At 37.0% G+C, this 27,959-nt stretch overlaps 3 protein-coding genes across 7 annotated transcripts in view; 2 read left to right on the top strand and 1 right to left on the bottom strand.

The window, feature by feature from the left end:
* Window positions 1–5,990: 5,990 nt before the first annotated feature.
* Window positions 5,991–7,987, top strand: LOC410612 (solute carrier family 25 member 44). Of its 2 annotated transcripts, XM_016916648.2 has the most exons (6): window positions 5,991–6,257; window positions 6,326–6,430; window positions 6,512–6,821; window positions 6,888–7,189; window positions 7,327–7,513; window positions 7,576–7,987. In XM_016916648.2, the coding sequence occupies exons 3-6, from the start codon at window positions 6,647–6,649 to the stop codon at window positions 7,893–7,895; spliced, it is 984 nt and encodes a 327-aa protein (XP_016772137.1). In that variant the 5' UTR covers window positions 5,991–6,257; window positions 6,326–6,430; window positions 6,512–6,646; the 3' UTR covers window positions 7,896–7,987. The 2 variants fall into 2 exon arrangements, with proteins under 2 accessions (XP_016772137.1, XP_394090.1); XM_394090.5 differs by lacking the exon at window positions 6,326–6,430 and having other exon boundaries at window positions 5,992–6,257.
* Window positions 7,988–9,388: 1,401 nt separating this feature from the next.
* DopR2 (dopamine receptor 2) overlaps window positions 9,389–27,959 on the bottom strand; it is a 63,164-nt gene continuing 44,593 nt past the window's right edge. For 2 of the 4 annotated variants that reach the window (XM_026445258.1, XM_026445257.1), the window contains 2 exons: window positions 20,888–20,972; window positions 9,389–11,762 (listed from right to left, as the gene is read on the bottom strand). In XM_026445258.1, coding sequence (XP_026301043.1) covers window positions 11,655–11,762; window positions 20,888–20,972 — 193 coding nt within the window. In that variant the 3' untranslated portion in view covers window positions 9,389–11,654. 4 annotated transcript variants of the gene reach the window in all.
* LOC107965601 lies at window positions 20,979–23,994 on the top strand. Its single transcript, XM_016916645.2, has one exon. It carries the CDS (start codon window positions 21,764–21,766, stop codon window positions 23,663–23,665), a length of 1,902 nt encoding a protein of 633 aa, XP_016772134.1. The 5' UTR covers window positions 20,979–21,763; the 3' UTR covers window positions 23,666–23,994.

The following is a 27,959-nucleotide window of genomic DNA, read 5'->3' as shown; positions in this document are numbered from 1 at the left end:
TTGAAAACATTTCTTAATACAGCAGAGTTCTAAGAAATTGATCGTTTGTGTTTATATCGTACTCGATTTGTTTCGACATGTCGCCGAGCTACTTGGCAAATCCCCTCTCCAATTTGTAATTCGATAGGCGTAATAGCGTCGCGGGGTGTCAGTCTACTATTGAAAATCGTTGTGATTAGACGTGTGTATTTTCTTCAGATACGTGATTTATTCATTACGCATTATTTTTATACTTATTTTTGTATTATTTGTATACTATTATAAAAATAGTATGTGTTTATTCTGTAATTTTTTGAATGTTATTATGATTGATAATTCTTTAAGGATTAATTTATTCGTTTTTCTTCATTAGTCTATTTATTGATAATTCGTATTATGAATTTCCAAAATAGGATTCGAATTTGATTAATACTTTATTTCGATATAATTGTTTTTAATTTCATGTTTTCGAAATATATTTTAAAGATTTGATTATTTTGTGCAGGTTACCTGATTGCTACGAATATTTTCATGGCGGGAAAAAGGGATTCCAATATGGACGCCATAATGATCTTTTAACGCATTGACCAATCAGATGCTGACATATTGTAGAAAAGTGGTAACGTTTAATTTTCTACATCAAAAATATATTTCTTTTTCTTGAATTAGATTAATATTTTTAATTGTGAAAATATATATTAAGTAATTCATTGTAGATCGAAACATTAATCGTTGAAAATATAAAACTTAAATGAAAATAGAAAATATTAAATCATTAATATTTTTGTTTCGTGTATGTTAAATTATTTTTTTTATTTGATAGATTAAATTCATTCTTTCGTCATCTGTAGCTTCAGAAAGATAGCAATATTTTTTTAACAAATATTCAATAGAAAAAGAATAAAAATATTTATTATTACTACTAACATAGTTTTATTTCCAGAAAAAATTTTAATCGCGCGCAATGCGATTAGTAGAATCAGTGTTTGTTTTGTAAAAATATTGAAATTTTTTTAAAGTGCAACAGTTCTAATTAAATTCTAGTAATAAATCGTAAAATTAGAGTCAGTATTTGTTCATCGATATAAACGGATGTGTTAGTTAAATCTTTTATTTTTCTATTTTTTTTTTTATTCGTTTCGTATAAGATAAAATCAGTGTTTTACTCAAGAGAATAAGGTGATCATCCATCACGCAAAAAGGTAACGTAACTATCTTTATGTAGGTTTCTTTACATGTTTTAAAAATTATTACAATTTCAATTTTTATTATTATTAGAGTTTAATCGTTAAAATTTTAATCGTTATTTTTATTAAACTTTAAAGTTTAATGGGACTCTATTTTTTATTATTTTAAAATTTTTGTTACAGATGTTAACAAGTTTTATAATAGCTTCATGAACTTCAACTTCAAAAAATATTTATGATTGTGCGCGAGTAGAATCAGTGTTTGTTACTAAATATTAGTTTTATTATTTTTTAGAACTTGATAGTTCTACTTAAATTTAATAGTTATATATTCGTGAAAGTAGAATCAGTGTTTGTTCGCCGGTTGTAATATAAACGTGTTAATAGTCTTTTCTTTTCTTTTTTTTCATATGTATATTCGTTTTCGGTATAGGTTAGATTCAGTGCATCAAGAAAACAAGACGATCATCCATCACGTGAAGAGGTAATTGCTTTTTCATGTTTAGATTTATTTCGTTGTTTCAATTTTTTTAAATCAATACTGTTTTAAATTATAATGTTATGTTGTAAATAATTTTCAGCTTTCACATCTCTCATTGGATGAATCAAGTAATATCAGTGACAACGAAGATTCTTCGCATCGAATGGTGAGTTGCATGCTTTTTTGTTCCTCTGGTCACTCAATCATGTTGTAGGATGAAAGATCCGAATCGACACGGGTGACTGGTTGTATACGTAGAATTTTACACGAGCACAATGACCATGGGTATTTATTGCACCCATGAATAGTAACATTTCTTTTTCTGTGTTTTATTCATTAGTTCAGGATAGGGTCTTCTTGCACATCGCGTTTTTGAATAATAATAATGATATATTATCATAATATTGCTAATTTGAATATCTCTGAATAAAACCAATATTTAAAATTAGAATATTGTATAGAATATATTTAATATAAATATTTTAAAAATCAAATATTATTATGAATGTGTTTATGATTAAAGCATGAATATTTAGATAAATAACAAATAATTGAATTAACTTCAATTTACATAAAGGAATTGGATATCTTCTGATTTCATTGCAATTATTATATAATAATTATGATAATGCATATTGGCAATATGATAACAAATCATTTTTAATTTCATTTCTTTCATTTTTTTTATATACTTATAATTTTCATATTATGAACTTAATAAAATTTGTAATAAAATAAAATGATAAAGAGTTGTTTTCTTCGTATAAAAATATATTAAATTTTATGTGCAAGAAGACATTTCGCGACAGGAAGATTTCGAAATCAAGGCAGTAAGTTTTGAATACGATTTTCAAATTTTTCGAAAATTATGCTTTGATAACGGGATCGCCTGAGGGTTTACTTCATGAATCAATTATATTTTCCATTAAAGATTATTAATTCATATAATTTTGTCATAAATAAATTCTTTGCTAATATTTGTTTAATATATTTAATTTCTTTGTTCTTTCATTTAATTGATAAAGTAGTGTTGAAAATTTAAAATGAAATAAGAATATTTTAAATCAATAAGTTTTAATCCGTTAGAAACAAATTTTATAATATTAACATTTTCTAGCTCAGGATTTTCAGATTTAATCCCTTCCATATTCGTTGCCAGGATCTCATTCACGTGCCCAGGTGCTACTTGAATGAGAGAGAGGCAATGGATATGATGATGATAATTCATAAGCTTATACAAATTTTTTAGCGACTGACGGTGTATTAGTGTATCGTGCACGATGTATTTTCCACATATGTGTGCGTGATTAGGCTGTGGAATTGCGTCGTTATTAATATATATTCACGACTATTAATTCAATTTAAATTCGTAATAATAATCTTATTATTAAACTATAATAATGATATAAAAATTCTACCAATAATATTTAATATTTCTTTAATAAAGAATTATGAATACTCGTAATTTAAATTAAAATAAAATAAATTAAATGTACAAATTTCTTTCGTTTCACGCAATGGTCACTAGATATCGTCAGTCGATTTCAGGAAAAATGGTACGTAAAGTTAGAGTGTGAAAGAAGCGTGCCAAGCTCGGGTGTCGGAGGCGTCCCGGGGCGTTTTCCCTAGTGTAGGTTTTTTTGCGCCCGAGTATTATGCGTGAGAATATCGTGGAATGAGTGTGTTGGTGTGCCTGTTTTGCCATTTTTTAAATATAGGGCCAGGCAGGATAGGTAGTGTACTTCTGGTGTGCCTGTTATTTGTAAGTAGGTAGGGCCGGGCAGATTGTCACAGTCTCCGATCGGGTAGGCGCGTTTTCGCGTGACAATCTGTTTCAGGAAATCTAATTTGAAAAATGGAGGATGAGGTTGGAATGAATGGAGCATGCCATTCGTTTCGTTCCTCGATTTTTCGAATTCTCGCGATCGCGGTCGCGAATTATTTCGAAACGAACGTTGCGCTCGAGATTCTGCACGTGTAACGAGCAACGATCTATTACGATCGTTGATCGTCCATGTGCATTTAGCTTCCGCGATTTAGTCCTTTTTTTTTCCTTTTTTTATTTCTTTGATCTTCGACTAGCGAGTCTCGAGCCTAGATTTAAGTTTCAGCGGGCATTGCGCTCGAAGAAAGAAGTTGAAGAAGCCCGACAAACTGTCACGAAGAGGGCTGCAACGAATGGTTTCTCATTTTTTGGATTTTGTTTAAGTCCAAAGAATGGGAAGTCATTGTTACTATTTTGTCATTGTGCTCGTTTTAGTATGTAGTAGTAGTTTATATTGTATCTGGCTGATATGCATGCCAGCCCACCGTCCAGATCCAGTTATGGGCATCGCGATTTTTTTATTAGTGTTACGATTAATTAATTACGGGTTGAATTAGTGTTGCGATAAAATGAAAATCGCGTTTGCATTAGTGTTGCGGATTATGAAATATCGCGTTTTTCTTTTATTATAAATTGTTATAATTTTTGTTTAATTTTTAAAGTAATATTAAAATTTATATCATTTGTTTTTATATATTCATAAATTCTTTGAATAATTAATTGTAGTTTTTTGTAGAATTAATAATTTTTGTTCAATTTTGCTTTAAAATGTAGTATTGCGTTAAAAAATAATCGCGTTTGTTAAATAGTTTTGCGAATATCGAATGCCCAAATTTTTTCCACTGAAATTGTGGAAGTTTCAGTTCTAAATTATCTGATATAGCTGGAATAGCTATAAACAAAGGTAATTATATGATTATAGCAGTCAAGAAGGCTGCAATTTAAATTCAAATTTAAATTGTTTTGAATGTTTTTAATTTTGATAAAAAAAATTAGATGAATTACTTAATAATTTTGATGATTTAATTTTTTTCAAATTAATATATTTCTTTTTCAAATATAATTTTTATTAGTTATTAATCCAATAATTGAATTTGTTATAAATATGAACTGAAGAAAATGATTAGATATGTATATATATTTAAAAAAATATTGTATGATTTCCTTATTCAGATGCTATTGGATTTATCTGTTTTATATCTGTTTTTGAATTTTACTAATTCTTTTATAAAATTTGTTTCAGGAATTTTCAACAAAAGAGGAGAGTCAATAAATAAATCTTTCAATTTTTATATAACAAAGAAACATTTAGTTTTTTAATGGAAAGTGTTGAAAGAAATATTGAATTTATTTGTACAAAAATTCAGATGTTTAATAAAATATACTGAGTTTAAGTTTGTTTCAGGAGCAGAGAAATATGCTATTTCTAGATTTAAAAAAAAATGCATTTCATGTATCTTCCTTTTCACATTCCTTTTATTACATTCAGATATAAGTTAGGGATCATCAAAATCATTAGATTTTTAATTAGGCAGGTTGATTTAGATTTTCAGACAAGTTTTTTAAATTTTTTAGATTAGATAGATTCTTTTTAGATTAGATAGGTTCTTTTTAATTAAAATAAGAATATGTGTAAGTAGGATTATTTATAAAAAAATATTTATAAGTATATTTTTAAGTGCATGCACAATACAAAATATTAAAAATAATTCATAGATAGATAAATAATATGGATAATTCATGATAAAGTAATGTAATACATTATTTATCTTTTTTTGTGTTTTGTATGGGTGATGGTTTGCTTATTTATTTATTTTTTATGTATGTTTTTTAATTATCAATAATTTTTCATTTTTATAACTTTGAAAATGAAAAAATATTGATAAGAAATAAAATCAAAGTTAGTTTTCCTTATAATTCCTTTTGTTGTTTGTTTTGTGTAGCAATTAAAAGTTTAAACGTTTGAAGTTTTGCAAACGTACATTAGAAGGAGAATTATTTATTTAAAAATAAATAAATTTTTATGCAAAAGAAGAATGAATGGAACATGGATAGAATTGGGTCTTCAATCCACAATCTTCACACGAGCAATCACTGTGAGATTTGGATAATCATTATTATTGGATATACAATGTATAATCATATTACTGTATAGTTAATATCTGATACAATTAAATATTATATAATAAATAATGTAGGTTAATTGGTTGCAATCGCGATTTTGTAACAATTATGTTTTCTTGTAGATTTATCTAGTTGATTGTTAAAATTTTCTTTTTCTTTTTTTTTTTTTTTGAGATCGGTATATTTCAGAATATGTAACTTAAAATTCCTTAAGATGTCACGTCTAATCTTATCTATGCTTCATGTCTCTCTATGTTCTACAATGTCATCTGTTGATATTATTATTTATCAACTCAAAGATACTTTAAGCGGCATCTTTCGGAACTTCTTATTGTCAATCCAATGATGTTTCACAAAATCATTCACGGATTTCGCTGCTGTCTGAATACATTTTCGAGAATATATGCGCAGAAATTTAGATCAGATTTTCTTTGATTCTCATTCTTTCTCTCTTGTGCGTTTAATTTTTCTACACAAACCAATGACTCTACATTATTGAATGGAACCAAAAGTGTTCTATTTTTCGTGTAACAAAAATGATTTTCCTTATACCATATTCATGATTTTTTTGTGAAAAATTTTGAATTTACTATTATAATGTGGTTATCAATAGATACTATAATTGCTGGAAAAAGTTTATCGTGACAAGTATTACATCATCGTAAGTTCTAAGAAAATTTTTATATTTTACGTATTATTAATCGATAAATTTTATATCTATTGTTCTAGTAATATCTTTTGTTGGTGATATATACTATATAAAATAGTTATGACAAATTTAAAATGACTTTGTTCTATTATTAAAACATTATAGCAAATTATGTTTGTAGAGAGGTTATTTTCTTTTATTCTTAAATAATCTAAGAAACATAAAATAGAATAAATATATTAATACAATTATTTTTTATTTATTAGTTTCATGAATTGTTTGGGTTTTAATTCCCAATAAATATCAATGAGATATGCAGCATCAAGTTAAACAAAAGTATCAGCAATCTTTACTATATAAGTACAACTACAGTGGATTTAATCGTGTCATAAATCTACAAGATGTCTGCAGTAGAAACACCACATTTGATTCGCACTATAGAATGGGATATGATGGACAAGACAAAGTTTTTTCCATTGAGCATGCTTTCATCATTTTCTGTACGCTGTTGCTTATATCCCTTAACAGTAATTAAAACTCGTTTACAAGTTCAAAGGCACAATTATATGTACAATGGTAAGTTTTGAAATAAAATAAAATTTAAAAAAATTAAGATATTAAATATTTTTTTTTTTTTTTCAGGAATGATAGATGCTTGTAAAAAGATTTATAAAATTGAAGGTATAAGTGGATTATATCGAGGATTTTGGATAAGTTCTATACAAATTGTATCTGGTGTTTTTTATGTATCTACATATGAAGGTGTACGTTACATACTTAGACAAAATGATGTTATTGGTAATATAGATTCCAGAGTTAAATCATTAATTGCTGGTGGAGCTGCTAGTTTGGTAGGCCAAACAATAGTAGTTCCTTTTGATATTTTAAGTCAGCACTTAATGGTTCTTGGGATCAACAATAAACAAGGAAAATACATAGATAAGGTAAATATATATATATATATATATGTATATGTATATGTGTGTGTGAGTGTGTGTGTGTATATATATATATATATATATATATATATATATATATATATATATAAAAGAATATTTCATTATTAATATGTAATTTATAGATGGGTATGAATCCATTGGGTTTAATTCTTGAACCAGGAAAATCTCGTGCACAGATTTCAATAGATATTATTAAATCAATTTATCAAAGAGATGGATATAGGGGTTTTTATAGAGGATATTGTGCATCATTATGCGCTTATGTTCCTAATAGTGCCCTTTGGTGGGGATTATATACATCGTACCAAGGTAATTACTTTGAAATAAAAATATGAAAATTAAGATAATAACTTTGTTTTTTCTGTTAATAGACGAGCTTGTAAGATTGTTTCCAGAATGGGTTTCTCATTTATTTATTCAAGCAGTTGCTGGTACATTAGGAGGATTTACCACCACAATTATTACAAATCCTTTAGATATAGTACGAGCAAGATTACAAGTACAAAGATTAGATAGTATGTTTAGTGCATTCAAAGTTCTCTGGGTGGAAGAAAAGTTGCAGATGTTTACAAAGGGACTTTCCGCCCGTCTTGTACAGTCTGCTAGTTTTAGTTTCTCAATAATTCTAGGATATGAAACTATTAAAAGATTCAGTATAGTTGAGGAGTACAAAAATTGTATTAGGTGGTGAATTTTCTAAACTTATTTGTTGTAAAATAATGTTTTCTGCCATGCATTTTTCAATAATTTCTGTTGTATTATACACAGAAATAAATAATTACACACCAAAGAGAAAAGAATGAGATCATAGTGATCTGTTCTCTAAATTGTTTTAATAATAGTACATTTAATACATAAAATGTAAAATGTAAATATGATACAAAATATATGGAAAAGTTTATTTTAAATAATAAATAATAATTGATTATAAATTTTAAAGAGAATATAATTGTTAATCGATATTGATATTTTTTCCTACTGTTTTAGCACCTAAATTTTTCTAATAGTTTTAAAGGAATAATTTTTATTTGATAAAATCATTGTTTTCATACAAAATTTATAATGTAATGGAAAATAGATATATTGCTGTGATAAAATACAATAAATAGGAATATGTTTTTATGGTAAACTGAAATAAATAAAATAAATAAATTTATTAATTGTATTAATAATAATATTCAATTGTATTGAAATGAATGGATAAATGAAGTAGATAAATAATAAATAATATTTTTTTATTTCAATTTTATTATAAATTAAGAACAACATATTGATAGACACATTTTTGTTGTAGGTATTTAAGTGATTTTCACAATATGATTCTTGTACATGAATCGATACTCTTTATTTTCGCACGTTATGTCTTAAAAATTAAATGTACAATAGGATTCCATTTCTTCATATTCTTTATATTTTATGTACAGGCCAAGAAAGTTTTTAATCTACGCAATATAATGCGAATTATACACGCATTCACATTCTCATTGTTTATTACGTATGTATAATAATTTAATAATACATTTGTCAGATGTAAATAAGTTTTTCCATCTTGTAGTTTTAAAAAGCATTCAGTTTTCGAATAACAAAAATTGCATGTACATATAGAAATATTCTGTGAAAAACAGTGTATCCAATAAAAAGTATTATATATTGATTAACAATTTATTATTTCATGCATTCTTAATACAGCAGAAATATATACTTGAATGATGTAATATAAGTAGAAAGTTATAAATAGCATTTAAATTGGACGCATTATTTTTTTTTGTACGTATAAGCGCCCTCTATTGAAGCTATAGAAAACAATTGTTTTTCAGGATTGGAGTTTATGATTTTCTTTTTCAACGATTTTTGTTTAGATTTATTAATATCAATATTAATAATCAAATTGATAATTTTTCTTTTTTCTTTTGTTCTGTAACGTAACAATTTTTTTTATAATTAAATTATTATTTTTTTTATTAATTTTTTGAATATTAACTTGAAACATTAAAGTATATATTTAATATTTACAAAGATTAGATAGATGTCAACCAATTTTTTTTTTTTTAACAAATATTGCAATTTTTAAAAAAATAATCATTTCAGATAGAATTTATTAATAAAAGCAAAATCTATGCTGGATAAAAGAATCGATTAATATTTTTGTTGATTTGAAATTCAAAGTCATTTGTTTACTATTTCTTTTTTTTTTTTTTTTTTTTTTAATACATCATTTTTCATCGTGTATTGAGATTTTAATTTTACATGCAAAATTGATAAGTTAGCTAAAACATAATCGTCAATGAACACCAAATGTTTAATCAAATTTTTTTGCAATTTTTACCGAGATAGGATCATTGAATTGATGTATTCGAGGAAACGTTTTGTATATATTCGTATTGATACACACTTTGTTACAATGTTTCATACATATATGTATACGTTTCACATAAGTTAATTTTACAGTGTCCTAGTATTTACAATTGCGCGATAATTGTTTTATGTACAACAACGAATGCTTAAGTTAAAATAAAGTAGATAAAATAAATAATCATTCTGGAAAAATATCCGCCATTGATAATAGAACGAGATAACATCTGCCTATCGAATAAAGATTGTCCGATAATATTCCATTTATTACTTTCTCTCTTCAAATAAATCTTGATATTAGAGAAACAATTTCGAAGTACGTAAATTAACAATGTATATGATAAATATAATTTGATCAATTAATATCTTGAACTAACCAATTATTTTTTTTTTTTCAGAAATTGGCAACCAGCGTGAATGAATTCCAAATTACAACTTTGTCATTTTATTCTTCGATTACAACGGCCCTAGTGCGCAACTCATTTTTCCATCATCGTATAATCTTGTTGCAAATAAAGAAAGATCGACTATCGGTTATCGGTTTCGTTTCGTTCAAAGTTTCGTTCTACTTGACAAAAATATTTTTTCCGCCTTTTTTGTAAGTAACGTACGATCGCGTTTGTAATAATTTTAACTTAACTTTCATTCCAGCTAAACTGTGCGTGTCACTGCGAACGCGTATGCGAATCGTAACGATTTTCTCTGCGTCTCTCGTGTACGTATTTAACGATTAACGATGACTGGAAGAACATTTTAACGCTCGTGCGATATTGGAAAATGTAATTCTTCTTTTTTTTCCCCCGCGCACGTATTATTTTCCCAAAATAATACATATTTTTTTCCCTCTTATCTTCTCTTTGACCATTGACAGTCGATTTCACTCACAATAATATATATTTATCCCGTCATTTTTACTGACTTTGCGTACGGTTTTCAGTTTCCCGTAACCGGCTGTCAATGCATCGACACGAGAGATCGCTGTTTCCTGGAAATGTGGGGGAGATGGAGAACCAATTCCGTGTTCGGAGTTGCCGAACATTCCGATCGTCAGTCTTTTAAAGGTGCAACGGAAAACAGGAACAGGAACGTATTTTTGTAGATCGTACATTTCTTTTTTTTCTTTTCTCTGAAATTCGATTCGGCGAAAAGCGATATCGATCGTATCGAAACGAAACGGTTAGACAACAATTCGTTGGAGAAGAAAGTAAAGAAAATAACTCTGAGAGATAGATAACTCTGGTTCGCGCATCAACCATCAGATCGTTTTACGATTCCGTATGTACGAAGGTTTCTCTGCTAAAAGGCTACGAGTGTATCTCGAAGGTATCCGAAACGTGTGAAAACGAGCTATCGGCCGTATAGCACGATTTACGGTCTTTCCCGCGATTCGATTTTCTCTCTAGATCCTTCGTCGTGGGATGTACAAAACGCGAATACTACTTGTTCTCTATGTACAAGGAATAACAGGCTTACTTATACCGATCATTGTACGCCTCCAAGTGAAACGAATTTTTCAAAAACGAATTTCAATTATTAATTATTAATCAACAATTTTCTTTCTTCGATTCTCATCATCTTCACTTCACTTATAACCTTAATAAATAAGGATTCTCGAGCAAATTTTTATAGATTACACTAAAAAGAAGAACTAAAAATCCAACAAAAATTTCTATTCCATAAGAAGAAGAAGAAGAAAGAATACGATTTAAGAATAACAAAGGGGCGCGCAATGATCGGTGCAAGTATCCCGGTTCGGGGGGCGTCCCGGGTCGCGCGTGACGCTTCTTCGTGGTCCACTTTTCGTCACCGGTGTTAAAAAGCTCGACGATAAGGAAGAACGGAAGCACGTCGTTTATCCTCGATTCGTCTGGTCGGAAGCACACGTACACACGTACATTCGGGCGCATTCACACACAGACGCACACACACGGAGGAAGGAGGCGACGTTCTCGGCTCCGAACTCGGAGATCTGGAACGCGCGTTTCCGAGCGGAGCAAGTTCGCGCGACACGCGTCCTCGAGAAGCGAGCCTACAATCACGTGTCACGGAAACGGATGGCGCGCTCTCGTCGAGGCCCAGACCGGGCCCCCGTGTGACGTCACATCCCGCCGCTGGGTAGCACGCTCCCGGCACCGTCGCTGCTCTGGCTCACGCTGCTGTAACTCACGCGGCTCGCCTCGCCGCTCGTACTCGCCCCGGAAACGTACTGTAATCACAAACAAATTTTACAATTCTCAACAGATATTTGTCGTAGAAGAAGAGGAGGGGAGGGGGAAGATCCGGTTTCACCGGTGTGCTATGTGCGCGTATGTACGGTAGAGTAGAAGAATTGATTGGATCGTGATCGAGTTGCTTGTAATCCGGTGTTAAATTAGAATTAGGTGTCTGTATTTTTTCCCCTCTGCCCTCTGAAGCCTGGAAAATATCGAGATTTCGCTCTCTCTCTTCTCCGTTGGAAAGCTTGATTTTTCGAGATAGCGAGTAGTATTTTCAGTAGGCGATTGTTACCTGGAAAACTTTGCATGGAAATCGTTGGGAAATATATTGTATCGTACGCGACAGAAGAAGCATTATAATAAATTAGTCGGTCGAGAGAGAGGGTGATTCGCTTTTAGGAGTTTTTGTCCGTGGATACTGGAAGAGATAGCGGAAGATAGCGAGGAGGACGAGGGTTTGTCGCTTAAAGGGAATGGAAAGAGGAAAAAAAATATCAAACGATGACGCAACGGTCGGTTAATGCTTTTCGTGCATTAGGACGAATTATCTTGCATCGTTCGGTTCGTGTTACTTAGCGGACGTTATTTTGCGCATAATACTGTGTATGCATATCGCCTGTTTTTCCATAATCCGTTGTTTCATCGGCCGGTTATGTATCGCTCTTCGTATAAATATATATATCTCTTGATCGGCTTTCGTGCATCGTGTAGTCGACATTCCCCTTTCGTCGGAATTAGACAAATTTTCATCCCCTTGGCTCGAAAAAGATCGAGCCTTCTTCTCTCGCCAAGTTCGAAAAAAAACTTTGTTGGAAACAACTTTTATCCCCGTATTTCCACCCTTTTGAACCTTTTGCTTATCGAATTGCAACAACTTCCTCCCGTTTTCCTTCTCACTTTTCCTCTTGAAATGCGTCCAACTGTAACCTCAACGTTGTTACGTCGTAGATATTCGCGATATCAATCGGCCGTTATCGCCAAGATGCTCGAAAAGTGTATTTCCAACTTACAAATCTTGTATCGTATAAAAAAAAAAAACAAAAAGTAAATAATTATCATGGATTTTTTTCTTGGGGAAAGAATATTTTTGAACTTGAAAGGGGAGCGTATTCGTAATCGTCTTTGATTCTATCTATTTTCGTTAAGAATGGCCACTCACTTCTCTTTTTTTAAAGGTCGCGATGGATCAACGGAGAAAAGTTTCCGGTTCACTCTCGCGCGCGCACCCGAGTGCAGTCTTTGGACGTGGGGGAGAGGGAGAAGAGGGGGAGGAGAGGGAGGCGCGAGGATGAATCGCGGAACCAGGGGCGATCCGATAGAGTGGCACGACGACAACGAAACGATTTTCGATGGCTTGGGTGCCCATAAACCAAATAACTCGATACCCGGAGCCGAGGCGGTGGGCCGTGAAAAAATTGCCACCGCAAATATCGCGTATCGGGTAACCGGTCGATTTCGCGGATGAAACATCGCGCTGAATTTGCCGCCGAGTTTGTTTCAATAGCGGTGATCCCGTAAGTGAATTAGTCGCGTTCGGCCGTCCCTCTAATGCACTTACCCTCCTCTACACCTTTAATTTCGATTATCCCTCCTCTCTTTCCCTATCTTTTTCTTTTTTTTTTTCTTTGTAATTCCAAGGATTATTCTCGTTGGATTAAAATCAAAAGAGTCTCTCCATTCCTCCACTCGCGACATCCATCCTTCTTGAACCTAAAAGATTTCCTTCGAGGAAAATTAAACTTGCATACTCGCGTTTTTCGATCGAGTTTTTTTCCATTTTTCGATATTCGTCGATTCGCCTCTTCTTCGTTCAAAAATAAAACTTTGTCCCCCCGATGTTTTCTCGACATGAAGTTCGGATATATGGAAGGGAGAGTTAATCCGGAAACGATACGAGATTCACCTGTTTGGCTCGTTGTTTGATCTCGAGGGGCGGCAAAACTTTCTTCGTTTATCCTATCCGAGTGGCCAACTAACTCTTTCGAGGCCTGACCTCTCTGGATCGTATTTCCTTCCTGTTTCTTCTTCCCGATTCTTTCTTTTTTTTTTTCTTATAGATCCGCCTCTCTCGTCCCCTCCCTGGTGAATCAACGAAACTAAAAGTATCTAGGTCAACTTCCATCTCCCGATCCGGTCACAATTTGTCGCACGATGTCTCCTTTTTCTTCTTTTCTTTCCTTTCTCGAGGATTCTCCTCGTTATTTTCTCCCAATTTATTAGAGACAGGAACCTTCTTGTCCTCCGAACATACGTCTCTTTCTCACTCTTTCTTAACCAACCGCATTTAATAATCGGAACGCGAGTATTGGATAAGATTCGATTCATTTTCTTCGGAGTTTAGAGTTTGAAAATTCGATAATTTTATCAAAATTGATCGAATGATGTTTCTCTCTCAATTCAATCGGAAATTGAGATTCTTTCGCTTCTTTGAAAGAAGAATAGAGGTGTATAAAAATATTCATCGTGGAGGCGGAATGGTAACAGCGTTCTCCCATCCCTTTCGCGCGGAAACTGGTGGATGGGAACACGTGATTGAATTTATAGCCGAGAGCGAGGCGGAGACAATTGAAAATGTGGCCTATAGGTGTTAAATCGTACGAAACGCAACGTCACGAAGCTCGCCTCTCGCCATTTTCGTGGTTACAATACCGCACACCGCGTTGAATTTCGATCGAAAGCATCCCCCATCTTCTCTCCTCCTCCTCCTCCTCTTTCCCTCGGTCGTCGTTGACTTTACCGCTTATTTCCGGACAATGGCGTGTTCGATTAAAAGCACGATTATATCCCGCCACGATACCTGTGTGTATCCGTGTGTATCACGAGAGAGAAACGTCTTCCAAGTTCTATCTCGCCGATCCACGTATCTCCGCGTCTTTGTACCAACTCTCTCGGCTTCGGCTCGATTTCGGGGAAATTAGTTAATTAACGGGGGGATCGATGATTCGAGGAACACGTTGAAGGAATGAAAAGTTGGTCGAATTTTTGGAAAAATTGATTCGATGCCTTTTTTAGAATTTGGAAAGAAAAGAAATCGCAGCTTTAAAACTGGTCTTGGAAAGAGACAAATATTGTCCCATCTTTCGAATTTTAAAATTTTCTCTAATTGGAAAAGAAGAGATGATAGTTTTAATTTATGAACGATACCAAAGATCGTCTCTTTTATTTTTTATTTTTTTTTTATAGTTGTTTGAAAATAGGCATCGATCAAATCGTTTCATTTCATAAATTTTTCCTCTTTTCAATTCAACTATTTTCTTCGATATCAAAGTATAAAATAAGACGTTATACGAATATTAAATTATTAAAATTTGGAAAGAAAAGAAATCGAAAGAAGCTTTAAAACTGCTCTTAAAAAGAAACAAATTTTATCCCATCTTTCGAATTTTAAAATTTTTTCTAATTGAAGAAAGAGATAATAGTTTTATGAACGATATCAAAAATCGTTTTGTTTGAAAATCAATCATCAATCAAATCGTTTCGTTTCGTAAACGGATTTTTCAATCCGTCAAACTATTTTCTTCGATATCGAAGTTTAAAATAAGACGAATATGCAAATTATCGAATCGAATTCTATAACGTATGTACGTATGTACAAATATCCATAATGGAATTTAATTAAAGTCGATCGTTGCCCCGGTTTCTCGACGAATTTATTATTCCACCGCGACGTTCGTCTGCGATACACGGGAAGAGTGTTAAAAAAAAAAAAAATTCTTATCGAGTAATGGAGAAATGTAATTAAAACGCGGAAAGATCCTCCCTTAATTAACGGTAAGGATAATGTGGTCGAAACGTGATCTACGAGGGAGTGCTGTACTCGATCGAGCCTGCTCCGAGAGAAATTTCTCCCTCTCTCCCTCCCCGTCCAGGTTCGATCGAGTGGAAAAAAGAAAAGATAAACCGTATCGACGTTGGAAAATTTCGCGACACGCTAATTAGATGTTGGAACGGTCCCAGAATCGGTACGTCTTTCGCTCGAGAGCGTTTTAAAAAAAAATTTCCAATTTTTTTCCACCGATTGAATTCGAAATTCGTCTCGTAATTCTTCCAGTCGAGTAGAATTAATATGAGCCATGATATCGCGCGATCGATAAGTATTGAAAACACAGGCGCGCAGGGACGATTTAATACGACGAAGTTTGAAATATATATATATCGGGCATGTAAGAGAAATAAACTTTTCAACTATCGAGTCATCCACCCATGTCGTTTCCATGTCGTTTCTCTTCTTTCACCCCTTTTGAACTCGTCTCTTCTATCGTGCTCCTTCGCCCGAGCGAACTTTGCCGATCGACCGATCTAATCCAACGCCGCTCGTTTTTCTCTCCTCCCAATAAAAAAAAAAAAAAGAATCACGGAAAGGAGAAAATATGGACGTGAAAGAAGTACGGGCCGATAAAATTGATGTACGGGGATACGTTGGAAGCGATCGAACGATTCAATTTATATTTCTTTCTTTCTTTTTTTTTTTTTTTTAAATTGTTACTCCCAAAGCGACGATTTTTGGCGAATTAACGGAACGGTAAATGGGAGAGAGAGGATGGATGGTTCTATTCATTTTCCAATTCGTTCGTGTCTTGTATGCGCGCGCTGGTGGTAACTCCTTGTTTCTCGATACTTTTACATTCGTTCATGTTCGAAGCGTGGAACCGAATCCCTGGATTCACGAGAAATAGCTCAACCGTTCGTTCGACAAGTAGTTGTAAAGTTCTGCAGGATTGGTCGATTCGCGATGCACGGCCAATCTCGTGGTCGAACCGTACCAGATGGCCATTTGGGAACTTGTCCCTCGTTCGAAAGTGGCCGAATTCGAGTTCGATCGGAGGAGATGCCGCGAATAGAAGATGCGTTTTCAATTGTTTCGGTGTTTAATCACTTTGCGAAATGTCTCGAAATGCATCTGATAATTGAATTTTAATTTTAATTTAATCTTGCAAACAACTTGGCTGTTTTCAATGTGCTTCTGTAATCAATTTCAAGGTGCTTTTTTTTTTATATATAAATACGGGCAATTACGCACTGATCACGGAATGAAGAACGTTTTTTTAAAACGATCCGCAAACAAATTAAAATACGTCGCGATGTACGATTGCGATAAATCTGGCTTGAAAAATGCCAAAGAGGTTAATATCCAGAGCTCGAGTTGTACAGAGATATACCAAAAAAAGAAAAAAGAAAAGAATGGTGTATGGAATTCAGCATATATTCCAATAAAATAAAGTAAATTTCGCAACGACGAGTTTTCGCGAATGAAATGAAAACGCGGGGATGAATAATAAAACGCGATAGCGTAGGATTTGCGGATAAGATTAACACGTTAGAGATAAAAAAAAAAATATAATTTTCCAAATTTATCGCGCAGAGAGTGATGATTCGAGATATTTCCCGACGAAGGAATATATCGAATAGGAAGAATATTTGAAAGAGAGAGAAAGATAGAAAAGAAGAGAAATTTTATTAAGAGAAGAAGAAGGAAAAAAGGAAGAGGAATAACTGTTTTTAACAAACGTATTCCATACACCACGGTGTTTCTTATTCAGACCGTGTTAGCGCGTTGAGGATGCTGCGCCCTGTTTTGCAATCGTCCATTTTATTTTGTTTGTTAACGTTCCCCGTGCTTCATTTTTGTTTACATTTTTTATCACGCGTATTTACATTCCCACGTTTTAAGGGCCGAATGGAAATTTCAACGCGGAAACAGTGGAGGAATATACTCGAAAAATCTTTGGCGAAACTGCGAACGGGCCAAAAAAAATCACAGGATTTATTCGAACGAAAACGGCCATTCTCCCTTTTAACGTTATTTATATTCCCTCCTCGCGATACGAACGCGAATTTTCGATTTCATTGTTTCATTGTAACGCGATTACCGCGTTAATCGTGCATCCAGCTTTCTTTCTTTCTTTCTTTCTCTCTCGACTCGACGTGGAAAGATGAACCCTATCTCTGGAAATTGGTGGAAACGGGTCGTCCTTATACACCCCGTTTACTTGGGACCCCCGATCGATCACATTACACCGGTGCGGGTAATTTAATTCGGTCACGTTGATAAATGAAAGGGGTTGGGACGATCGGCGAGAGAGAGACTCGAAGCGAATCAGGTGATTGATTTCGAATTGTTACGCACGGTCTGGCAGCGAGCGAGTCGGTAATACGATCTCGGCGCAAATTGGATGATAAATTAAACGAGTCCCCCGCGCGTCGTTGTAGCGGCGGAAGATGGCGCCTCTCTTTCGGAGAGACTCGCGTTAATTATTTGGATTTTCTTTCGTGGCCAGCCGCGTTCGTGGCGTCCCGCTGACACGATGAAATTTATGCACGAGTGGCGTATTTTTCGTGGCGATATTATACGATTATGCGAACGATATTTTCTTCTTTTTCTTTCTACGATGCGTTCTGATGCTTCACAATTTTCGAAGCGTACGTATACCTCTTCTCTCTATCACACGTTTCCAAGATGTATGCCTCCATGCTTCCAGATGAAAAGTTGTCGATCAAAAATTCATGATATTTTTTCTACTTTTTCTCTCGAAACGAAGCGTGTGCACACACGGATAGGATTCGAGGAGTGCTACGTGTATACATATATATACATACACACATAAATACACACCTAAACAGGTATCATATCGTGCACTGTCCTCGTGGTCTACTTCGTGCAAAGTGCTCAAGTATCAGTGTCAATACACGTGGAGAGGTGTAGTACAGATACAAGAAGAGGTGTGCTCTGCGTGTTCGTGTTCGGTGATTGACAAATTCTATTCAACTAATCGTAACATACCGAGACTATTGTTATACGGGGTTGGTGACAGACTCCTTCTCGCCCTCGACAATCTCTCTCTCTGTGTACTCTCTAAGTGTACTCTCTCCGGCCGGGGAGGGGGTGGCGAGGGGGTTGGCGATAGGATTTGATTCGTGAAGGAGGCGAACGAATGGAGGAACGACAACAAGAAGGGGGTCGGGATGCAGGATTCTAGAACGAGGGTGTCGTATTGTCCAACGATCGACGAAAATCCACGTCGCGGCCGTATCGTCCCATCGTTAAATGTAGGTTTGCTCGCACGAACTCTCTCGGCTGCTTCGCACGTGGTGCAGGGAATAAGCGGAGTAGTATCTCCCCGATGCGAATCTCTGCAAAAAACATGTAACCCAACCCATTACTTCCCCTTTCTCCCCCTTATAATCTCCGCCATTCCATCCCCCGATAAGATACGTGTCACGCGTATGTACCCTCCTTGTACGTATACGCGTTTGACAAGGGTTAATTGCTCGAATCGAGCAGATCGATGAGTTACTACACTCGCGGCCGGATCGTGGTAGACTGTTGTTGCCTAGTTTAACGTCTCTCTCTCTCTCTCTCTCTGTTCTCTCCGATGCAAGTTTAATACGCATCACGGTTTAATAAAGGAAGGCAGTATAGAAATCTGGGAGGAGATCCAGAGGGAAGGGGAGATAAACTTTTTCACGAACGCCTTTCGAAGGAAAACGTAGGCGAAGAGAACGAGCGAAGGGGATACAAGAAGGTTGGCGGAATTAATCGAAGGGAGGTTGGAAGTTTTGGAAGGCTTGGATATCACGCGATCGAATATTTGTCGGAAAGTGGGGGCGGTGCGAAAACGTGGGATGATCATTATACGAGGGAAACGAAGGGAAATGGTTAAACCTAATTCGTGGAAATTATCTTTGCACGTGCGCGACCGACTTTTTCTTCTTTTACTTTTATGCATATACACCCACACGCATATACGTACACTTTTGCAATTTTTAATAAGCGAGAAAAGTTTGTCCCCGGAGCGAAGAGGGCGTCCATCCTCCGTAGAAACGGAAGTTTCACGAAGAAGAGGAAAACCAATATATTCCGAATGCAACATCCTGCATATATATATATTTTTCTTTCACACTCGCGCTTTTTCAAAGATACTCGACGTTTACCGCGGATATTCGAATCCCATTTGAAAATCGGGCTCATCCCATGGTGGGAAGAACTCGCGAAATATCCGAGAGGAATAAGCGGTTTGGCCTCTTCCTAAGGAAAGAAATATTCGTACGAAGAGACGAGCTCCAAGTTGGTTCGAAGGTTAGCGATCGAGATGAAATAAATTTTCTCCCTTTTGGAGAATTTTGATGTTTCATGTTTCATCCAAAATTGTATAACGATTCTCTCTTGGACCCTCTCCCGTGTCTCCTTGACCGATTTATCACCAAAAAACGTCTCGAGAGAGGCTGCGCCTATATGAATTAATCCCTGCGACGCAACAATCTCGACGCCTGTTGCTCCCTTAAAAATCTTAAAGCCTATTTTTTTATTCGCGAACTCCGATCAAATTTGCATGGAATCGTTCTTAATTTTTCACAGAAGGAAATTCACGAGCTCTGCTTTGAAACGTTTCACGAAGATTTGAATGATTGATAATAAACGAGACTTAAATCTGAAATTTAAGCGCTCGTCGAAAATTAATCGAACTCTTTTTTTCTCTCTCTCTTTCTATATTAGAATGAGCGGATCTTCGAGGTTCATCTGACTTAATGGATAGAACGGATAAGAGAGAGAGAGAGAGCTGGATATTTTTATCTAATAGTAGATCGGAGACGATAAGGTTTTACCTCTCGTGGAAAAGGATTAGTCTTGATACTGAAAGAAAACTGTTGAAAGAAAGAAAGCTTATTCCACATTCTTTTTGTCGGAGATTCTATGCGATGTAAATTACGAATACCGAGCAATAGAGAGGGATCTTCTCAACCTTGCGAGATCGAATTCTCGAACCCTTGTCCTTCCCGATTCGACGAAGGAGCGATGTGTGTCGGCTGTTGGGCGCCGATGTAATCGAGTTTTTCTTCACCCCACGCGGTTCCATCGTCAAGTTCGAATGCGAATACGAACGAGAGAAGAGAGGAGACTGGAGCCGCATCGCTCGAGGAAAGAACGAATGTTCGAAATTTTGCGGGTGGAAACCCTTGTGGACAGGCAAGGCGTTGCTCCGCGAGGGTGAATTTTCAAAGTGGTGGAGAAGAGATTGGAAGAGAAGAGACTGGTCGGTAATACCGATATTTATTTTACTGGGCGCGAGTCGTGCACGTGGCGCAATTTGGGAAAGTATGAATATTTCATACTCACTTGACTCGGTTTACATCTGAATGCAGGTTGATACCGCCGCCTTACTCGTCCCGGGCAGCAGGCGCACAGGATCCTCACGAACGCTCTGCAAAGGAAGAAGAAACGTGTCTCAAACGTGTTATGCTTTTCTCTGAATATTATTTTCCGAGACAAGAAAGTTCCATCGGGGGTCAAGCTTCGATGGAGATTTACCCGTCGAAAATCATTCGAAAGAAAAATCTTCGCAAAAATCCTGTGCAAAAAAGGAAGGCTGCCCTCGAAATATCCCTTCTCCGATGTTATTGCCTATTCTTTCTCCAAAAAAGAGACACTAGAGAGAAGATAGAGGAAGAAGCTTAATTTCCGAAAAATTTAAAACGTTCTTATCCACCGTTCCAAGGAAATTGGAACTTCTCGCGGCCAATGGATGCGGCCTCGTCGAACGTTGGTCACGTCAGGTTGGCCGTTTTTAACGTCGAGATCGCATGACCGGAATGTTGTTTTAAATATCAACCACGCCGCAAGTATTTGCATAGGTTCTATTGCAACGTAGCCGTGACATGCGACCGCTACGCAAACAGAGGAATTTCATCCTCGAAAAAAATAACGTTCCGAGGGATTTCCCTGGATCTCTCCGCCCATCCTGCGGCATCCTCCTCCTCCTCCTCCTCCTCCTCCTCCTTCTCCCGTCGACGATGCACGAAGGGATGAAATTTCACGCGAAAGGAATCGATCGAATTTTCGAGTTTTACGAGGCTCGGTCGACGTGGTAACAAGTTCACGGTTGTTTCAACACGCGATAACATCTAGCAGAGAGCATCGAGAGCCTCGATTATCTCGCTCGTTCCACAGTGGAGAATCGCCTCGCGAAGAGCATCAGTCGCGCCTTTCGTAGCAATGGAATCGCTCTTTCTTCGATTCTTGCCTCTTCTTCTCTCCGCTTCTCTCTGCCCCTCCGCGTCGGCTGTCGTCGTCGTGTCGTCGTATCACGGCTTAAAGACGTCGTATCACGGGAAAGGGAGAAAGTGGGGCGATCGAGGATTCATCGTGGAAGGCGTGACGAGCGCGGAGAAGGAGCGAGAAGAATTTTCGAGATCCATGGCTTGCATCGCGAGCTTCCTGGATCGGGCGACCGATCCCGCGCGCACCTCGTTCATGATATCGGACGACACGGTGGACCAAGCGGCCCGCTCGCTCGCTCGCCATCTCCAAAAGCGTCGTTTCGCCTTCTTGAAGTATTCCGGGGACTCGGAATTCGACACGAGGGAGCTCGCGTTGAACGCCGTCGTTCTCGTGGCGAACGCCGCCAGCCTACGGGACGACCTGTACGTGATCGATCCTTGCACTCGCGACTGCCCCTTCTTCGTCGTCCTCGCGCGACCGTTTCGAAGCGAGCGTGCATTCCTCGCGGAAGCGGACGCTTTGACCCGCTCCATGTGGACCCGAAGAATCTTCACCGTGGTCGTGTTGGCCAGGGTCGGCGAGTCCGTGCTCGCGGCCGGCGCCACCTCCTTCCGACCCGGCCAACCCTGCGCCCCGTCCCCCCCGATCATCCTCGACAAGTGCGGAACCCGATCTTGGAATCTGACGAGGTCGGCGATCAGACCGCCCAAATGGAACAAGTGCGTGCTGAAAGTGGCCTACTTCGTCGAGCCTCCTTACGTGGTGGTGGCGACGAACGGGACGACGGAGGAGAGTTTGCTGGGTTTCGAGGGTATGTTGACCGAGGAGATACTGAAAGGCGAGAGCATCGAGCGGGAAGAAGTGGCGTGGACCGAGAACGCGACCTACGTGGAACAGATAAGGACGATCTTGTACCAAGCGGATGCCGACCTGGTCGTGGGTCGTGTCCTCCTCCAGCCCCAGGAGGACATAGATTACTCGAGCTCGTACGACGTGTTGAAAGTGGTCTGGTTGATCCCGAAGGTGGCCAACGTGTCCCTGAAAGGATTGATTCAACCGTTCCACCCGTACGTATGGGCCGCGTTGGGCTGTACCCTCGTATTGGCCGTGCTAGTGAAAATCTTCCTTATCCCGGATCTCGCCTACCTCGACATATTTGCTCTGATAATCGGTGCCTCGATCGCCAACAGGCCCGGCAAACTGTCCACGAAAATCCAGTACATCTCGTGGAGCGTTTTCGGCCTGTTTCTCATGGAGGTGTACGTGGACGCTTTGGCCGATCAGTTGATCAATACGTCGGACACGAAGATCGCGACCACGGAGGAGCTCGTTTCCTCGTCGTTCGGGATCGGCGGGACGAGCGCGTTCAAGAGTTTGTTCGAGGAAGACACGAGCGGCGTCGTGTCGAGGATACGCGAAAAATTCGTCACGTTCGATCAGAACGAATACGTGGGATTGTTCAACGACGTTATGGAAGGGAGGAATTCCTCGATCGCTCTGATGGTCCTGTTGAATTCGTCCCGGAGCGAGGACATCGACACTTTGCACGCTTACACCATGTCCACGGACGTGATATACAGTTTCCCCCTGGCGTTGGCCGTTTGGAAGGGGTTCCCGAAATTGAAACGGATAAACGCGAAGATACACGACTACATAGATATGGGTATTTTCGACCACATGATCAAGTTGGCGATACAGAAGGGCAGGCTAGCTATGATGTTCGAGTTCGCCGAGGAGCAAGAGTACAAGAACAATCTTCACTTGCAACACTTCGCGCCGGCGTTTCTCGTCATGATCATCGGATTCTCCGTTGGATTTCTATCGATTATCGTCGAGATTGCTCTCTATCCGTCCGACCTCTTCTTCCCCAGGAAAAGACGGGAGGAGGGCAATTAACTTTCGTTACTTTGATTATTGACTTATAAGTAATAAATTTGTGGCGTTGCGAAGAGAAAAAGAAGAAGAAAGAAAGAAATGGAAAAATTTCGGACAATATTCGAATATCATTTTACGATAAATTGGCTTCCGCTTTTTGAATCGCGAGCAGATAGAATCGAAACGCGGCGAGTACGAGTGAATGGACGCGCGAGCTAAATGTATTGTTAACTTCCTTGCCAAACCTATCAGACCAACTAATTCGTGTTATGGACGTGCACAATGCTTGTTGACGTTCATTTGTTAAACGTCATAAATATTTCATTTCAATAAACGAAATACGCTTGGAATACACGGAATAATTTGAATATCCGAAATATTCCCAAAAATTTACGCGATACGGATCCGTTATTTGTTTTTTGATTTTTCCCTCGCTCCCGAACGTTCGATTTCTTTCGAAATTCCTTCTCGAGGAAGTTGTACATCGATCTCATCTTCCTCATCCTTTCACATTTTTTATTTTCGAAAAATAATCCCCGAACAATCGTTTACTGGCGATCGAATCCATTCTTTCGTTATCGAAGAGATGAAGGGATCAGAGACGAAGCGATCTATCGCGTGAAAAGATTAGTTTCGTGTCGAACGAGTCGATTTTTTAATCGACATCTTCCTCGATGTCTTGATTCATTTTTCTTGCTCTCGAACGCAATTTTTCTTTTATCCATCCCGTCACTCTTTTTCGTTCCGCAGAAATTCCATATCTTCCAGTATCTTGCGCAGTGTTTTTAGCGCGATTGAGTTTTCTCGTTGCAGAGAATTCCTCTCCATTAGGGAAGAATCCCTTCTTAAAGTAAATACGAGATTTCAGTTTCGTTAGGTTAAAGCAATAGCCATTCCATTCTTTGAGAGTTCTTTGTCGAACGATGTCGCTAATTTTCTCTTCGTAATTCGATTCGATTAATGGAAATATTTGGGCAGAGAAGAGAATGGAAAAGAATGGAGAAAAGAATGGAAAATATTTTGGGAATAACGATACGGCGAATTTAAAAAGAACAATGTTCGATCAAGTTTCGACGACATTTCATTTTTTTCTCTAGTATCGAGAACATCCGACATCGATGCGAGCACAATATTTGCATTTATTCTTGTTTTTTTAAACAAACTTCTTCTGCGATTAAATTAAATCAAATCCGATATATTATTCTCGTTCATTTTTATATTTTTAAGACGAGGAGATCGTTTGTGCCAGTTAATCGTTCTCTCAATTAAATCTCCGTTTCTCTTTTTTTGAAAATTTGAAAGAACCTCTCGAAGCTTTGCGCAAAGGAACAAGCTGAATCGTGAGAAATGTGGATCGTTCAAATAAATCTGGAACTTTTTCTTTCTTTCTTTTCTTTTTTTTTACAATTATCTTCGATTCCACCACTCATTTCACTGATTAATCGATAACAAACTTCGAAGAAAAGAAACATTTGGAAAATCAAAAAGCGTGAAACTACATGAATCTAATCTACGATTCATGTTTGGAGGAAAGATGATACTCCAATATTTCGTTTCTTTCCCTCGAAACAATTTCAAAATTTTAGACTTTCAAAATTATCATCGTATTCGTTTTCTTCTTCTTCTTGCATATAACGAAACGAATATATCATCGACGATTCTAATCCTTTTTCTTTTCTCTTTCTTTTTTTTTAATCAACGTCAACCATTCATAGAGGCAACACGGTTAATGCACCGTTCCTTGCCGTGTAATGGGTAATTGCTGACCCTTATTACTTCGAAACACTCGAATTTACGATCCTCTAAACTGTTGCCGCCGAGCAACCCAGCAACCCGTTTTCAGGCGGCCGCAATTTCGTTCAGCTTAATAAACCTCGTTAGCCGGCCGTTATATCACCATTGGCCTCTGCTCGCCTATTTATCCCCACGAGCCAGCCACTTTTTTCGTTTTATCCCTTTCTTTCTTTTTTTTCTTTCGCGCTATCGATTTTTCTTTTTTTTTCTTCATTCCTTCCGATCAACTCGATTTGTCTCGAATATCCGGCAAGATCACGCTCATCCACTCGATCAAGGCATTTACGATCGAGGAAGAAATAGAATTTCGTATCCGGTTCTCCGGTTTATTCTTTTTTATTATCCCTTTTTATTCCTCGTCCGGAGGGGCGAAGGGATGGATTATGCATTCGCGTGATCGCATTACCTCGTCCACCAATGATCCCTCCTCCCGCTACCATCCATCCATCCATCCAAAAGGAAAACTCGTTCTCGAAGCAATGAAATTTCGTTTCGATCCCCGGTTTATCGCGTTATCGTTGTTTTGCTGGAAACTCGGTATACGTTGCCTCGGTGAAAAGAAGAATATATATATGTATATATGTATGTATAATTCTCGATACCTTTCGATGATGTTTTAATTTTCCTATAAACGCTTGCTTAAATCGTATATCGCGATTTGGCAAATTTATATTTCACGCGATTACGCGCCGATCGGGAATTTTATCCGTATTCCATGTACGCTTATTCCCCATTTAACGTTTCGATTCCTATTGTGTGTATCGTAACTAGGCGACGTATATAATAAACCAGCCAGTGTCGTAAAAGCAATTTATCGGTTGCACAACAATTAAATCCCTACCATAAATGATATCCGCGTATCTGTTTCATCTCGTTTCGACTCTATTGACTCTAAAGCTTAATTACGCGATACGCGATACGTGTAAAGGGAGTCTGTCGTCGTCCTGTGCATCTGTTTCGCAAATTTTCGCCCGGCTTAAAGATCGAACGGGAAAAAGTTTCTCGATCGACCGTCCGGCAATCGCTGAGAAGAATTGGACCGAATTCCTGGGTAATTTATTTACTCGTTAATCGAATTGTCGCGAACGAGGGACTTGGAAATGTAATTTCCAACCGCGGCTTCTTTATACATCGCCATTACTCGTCCGTGAAAATTCATCGTCTCGAATGGAAATCTCGTTAAGCGACGAATTTGGATCGAATAACTTTATATTCCGCCTAATCCTTTTACGCCATTTCTCTCGTTGCTGTACACGTTTCCTTCCTTTTCTCTCGTATATACGACGTATTGAAATGCAGATCGACGACGCGTCGACTTTCGGATCGTTGGACTTTCGCATGGACCCAAGTGTCCCGAGAGGAATCCCTTTGAATCGCGTCTCTCACGACAAACACGCGAAAGAAAGGCGGGGTTGAATCGTGCGCCTCGAATTTCCCCTCGGTTCTCTATCCGTGTTTCTCGTTTCAGATATTCTCACGATGGGCTTCTTCCTTTGTGCGCGGGGAAGAAGAAACAGGAACTCCTCGCACTTCTTTTCGATCGTAACAGTCCAAGTTTGCGCAAGATTGAAAATCACGCTGAGCTTCGAGAGTTTCGAGATAAATCGTGGTGGAATCGTTGAAACTCCTCTGTGTTCGAGAGACATAATATTGGGTTGGCAACTAAGTAATTGCGGATTTCACTTTCGTCCAGTTGAAGTTGATGACGACCTAATCAAAGCAATAATCGATTCGGATCGTCACAGTACAACTCGTGAGATTGCAAAGAAGCTCCATGTATCGCGTACATGCATTGAAAACCACTTAAAACAACTTGGCTATGTTCGAAAACTCGATACATGGGTTCCTCACGAACTGAAAGAAAAGCATTAACGCAACGCATTAACAGCTGCGATTTGCTAAAGAAACGTAATGAAAATGATCCATTTTTAAAACGACTGATAACTGGCGATGAAAAATGGGTTGTTTGCAACAATATCAAGCGGAAAAGATAGTGGAGCAGGCCACGTGAACCAGCTCGAACAACATCAAAAACTGGTATTCGTCGAAAGAAGATTTTGTTATCAGTTTGGTGGGACAAAGGAATTGTCTATTTTGAACTTTTACCACCCAATCGAACAATCAATTCTGTCTCTACATTGAACAACTAAGGAAATTAAACAATGCAGTTGAAGAAAAGCGGGCCGAATTGACAAATCGAAAAGGTGTTCTATTCCATCATGACAATGCAAGGCTACACACATCTTTGGTCACTCGGCAAAAATTATTAGAACTTGATTGGGATGTTTTGCCACATCCACCATATAATCCTGACCTTGCACCATCCGATTACTTTTTGTTTCGATCTTTACAAAATTCCTCGAATGATAAAAATTTCAATAATGATGATGATATCAAATCGTACCTGATTTAGTTTTTTGCTAATAAAAACCAGAAGTTTTATGAACGTGGAATTATGATGTTGCCTGAAAGATGGCAAAAGGTCATTGATCAAAATGGACAACACATTACAGAATAAAGT

The sequence above is a fragment of the Apis mellifera genome, linkage group LG15 (assembly GCF_003254395.2).
Source record: "Apis mellifera strain DH4 linkage group LG15, Amel_HAv3.1, whole genome shotgun sequence".
Lineage (NCBI taxonomy): Eukaryota > Metazoa > Arthropoda > Insecta > Hymenoptera > Apidae > Apis > Apis mellifera.
This window is presented reverse-complemented; position numbering and strand designations above follow the sequence as displayed.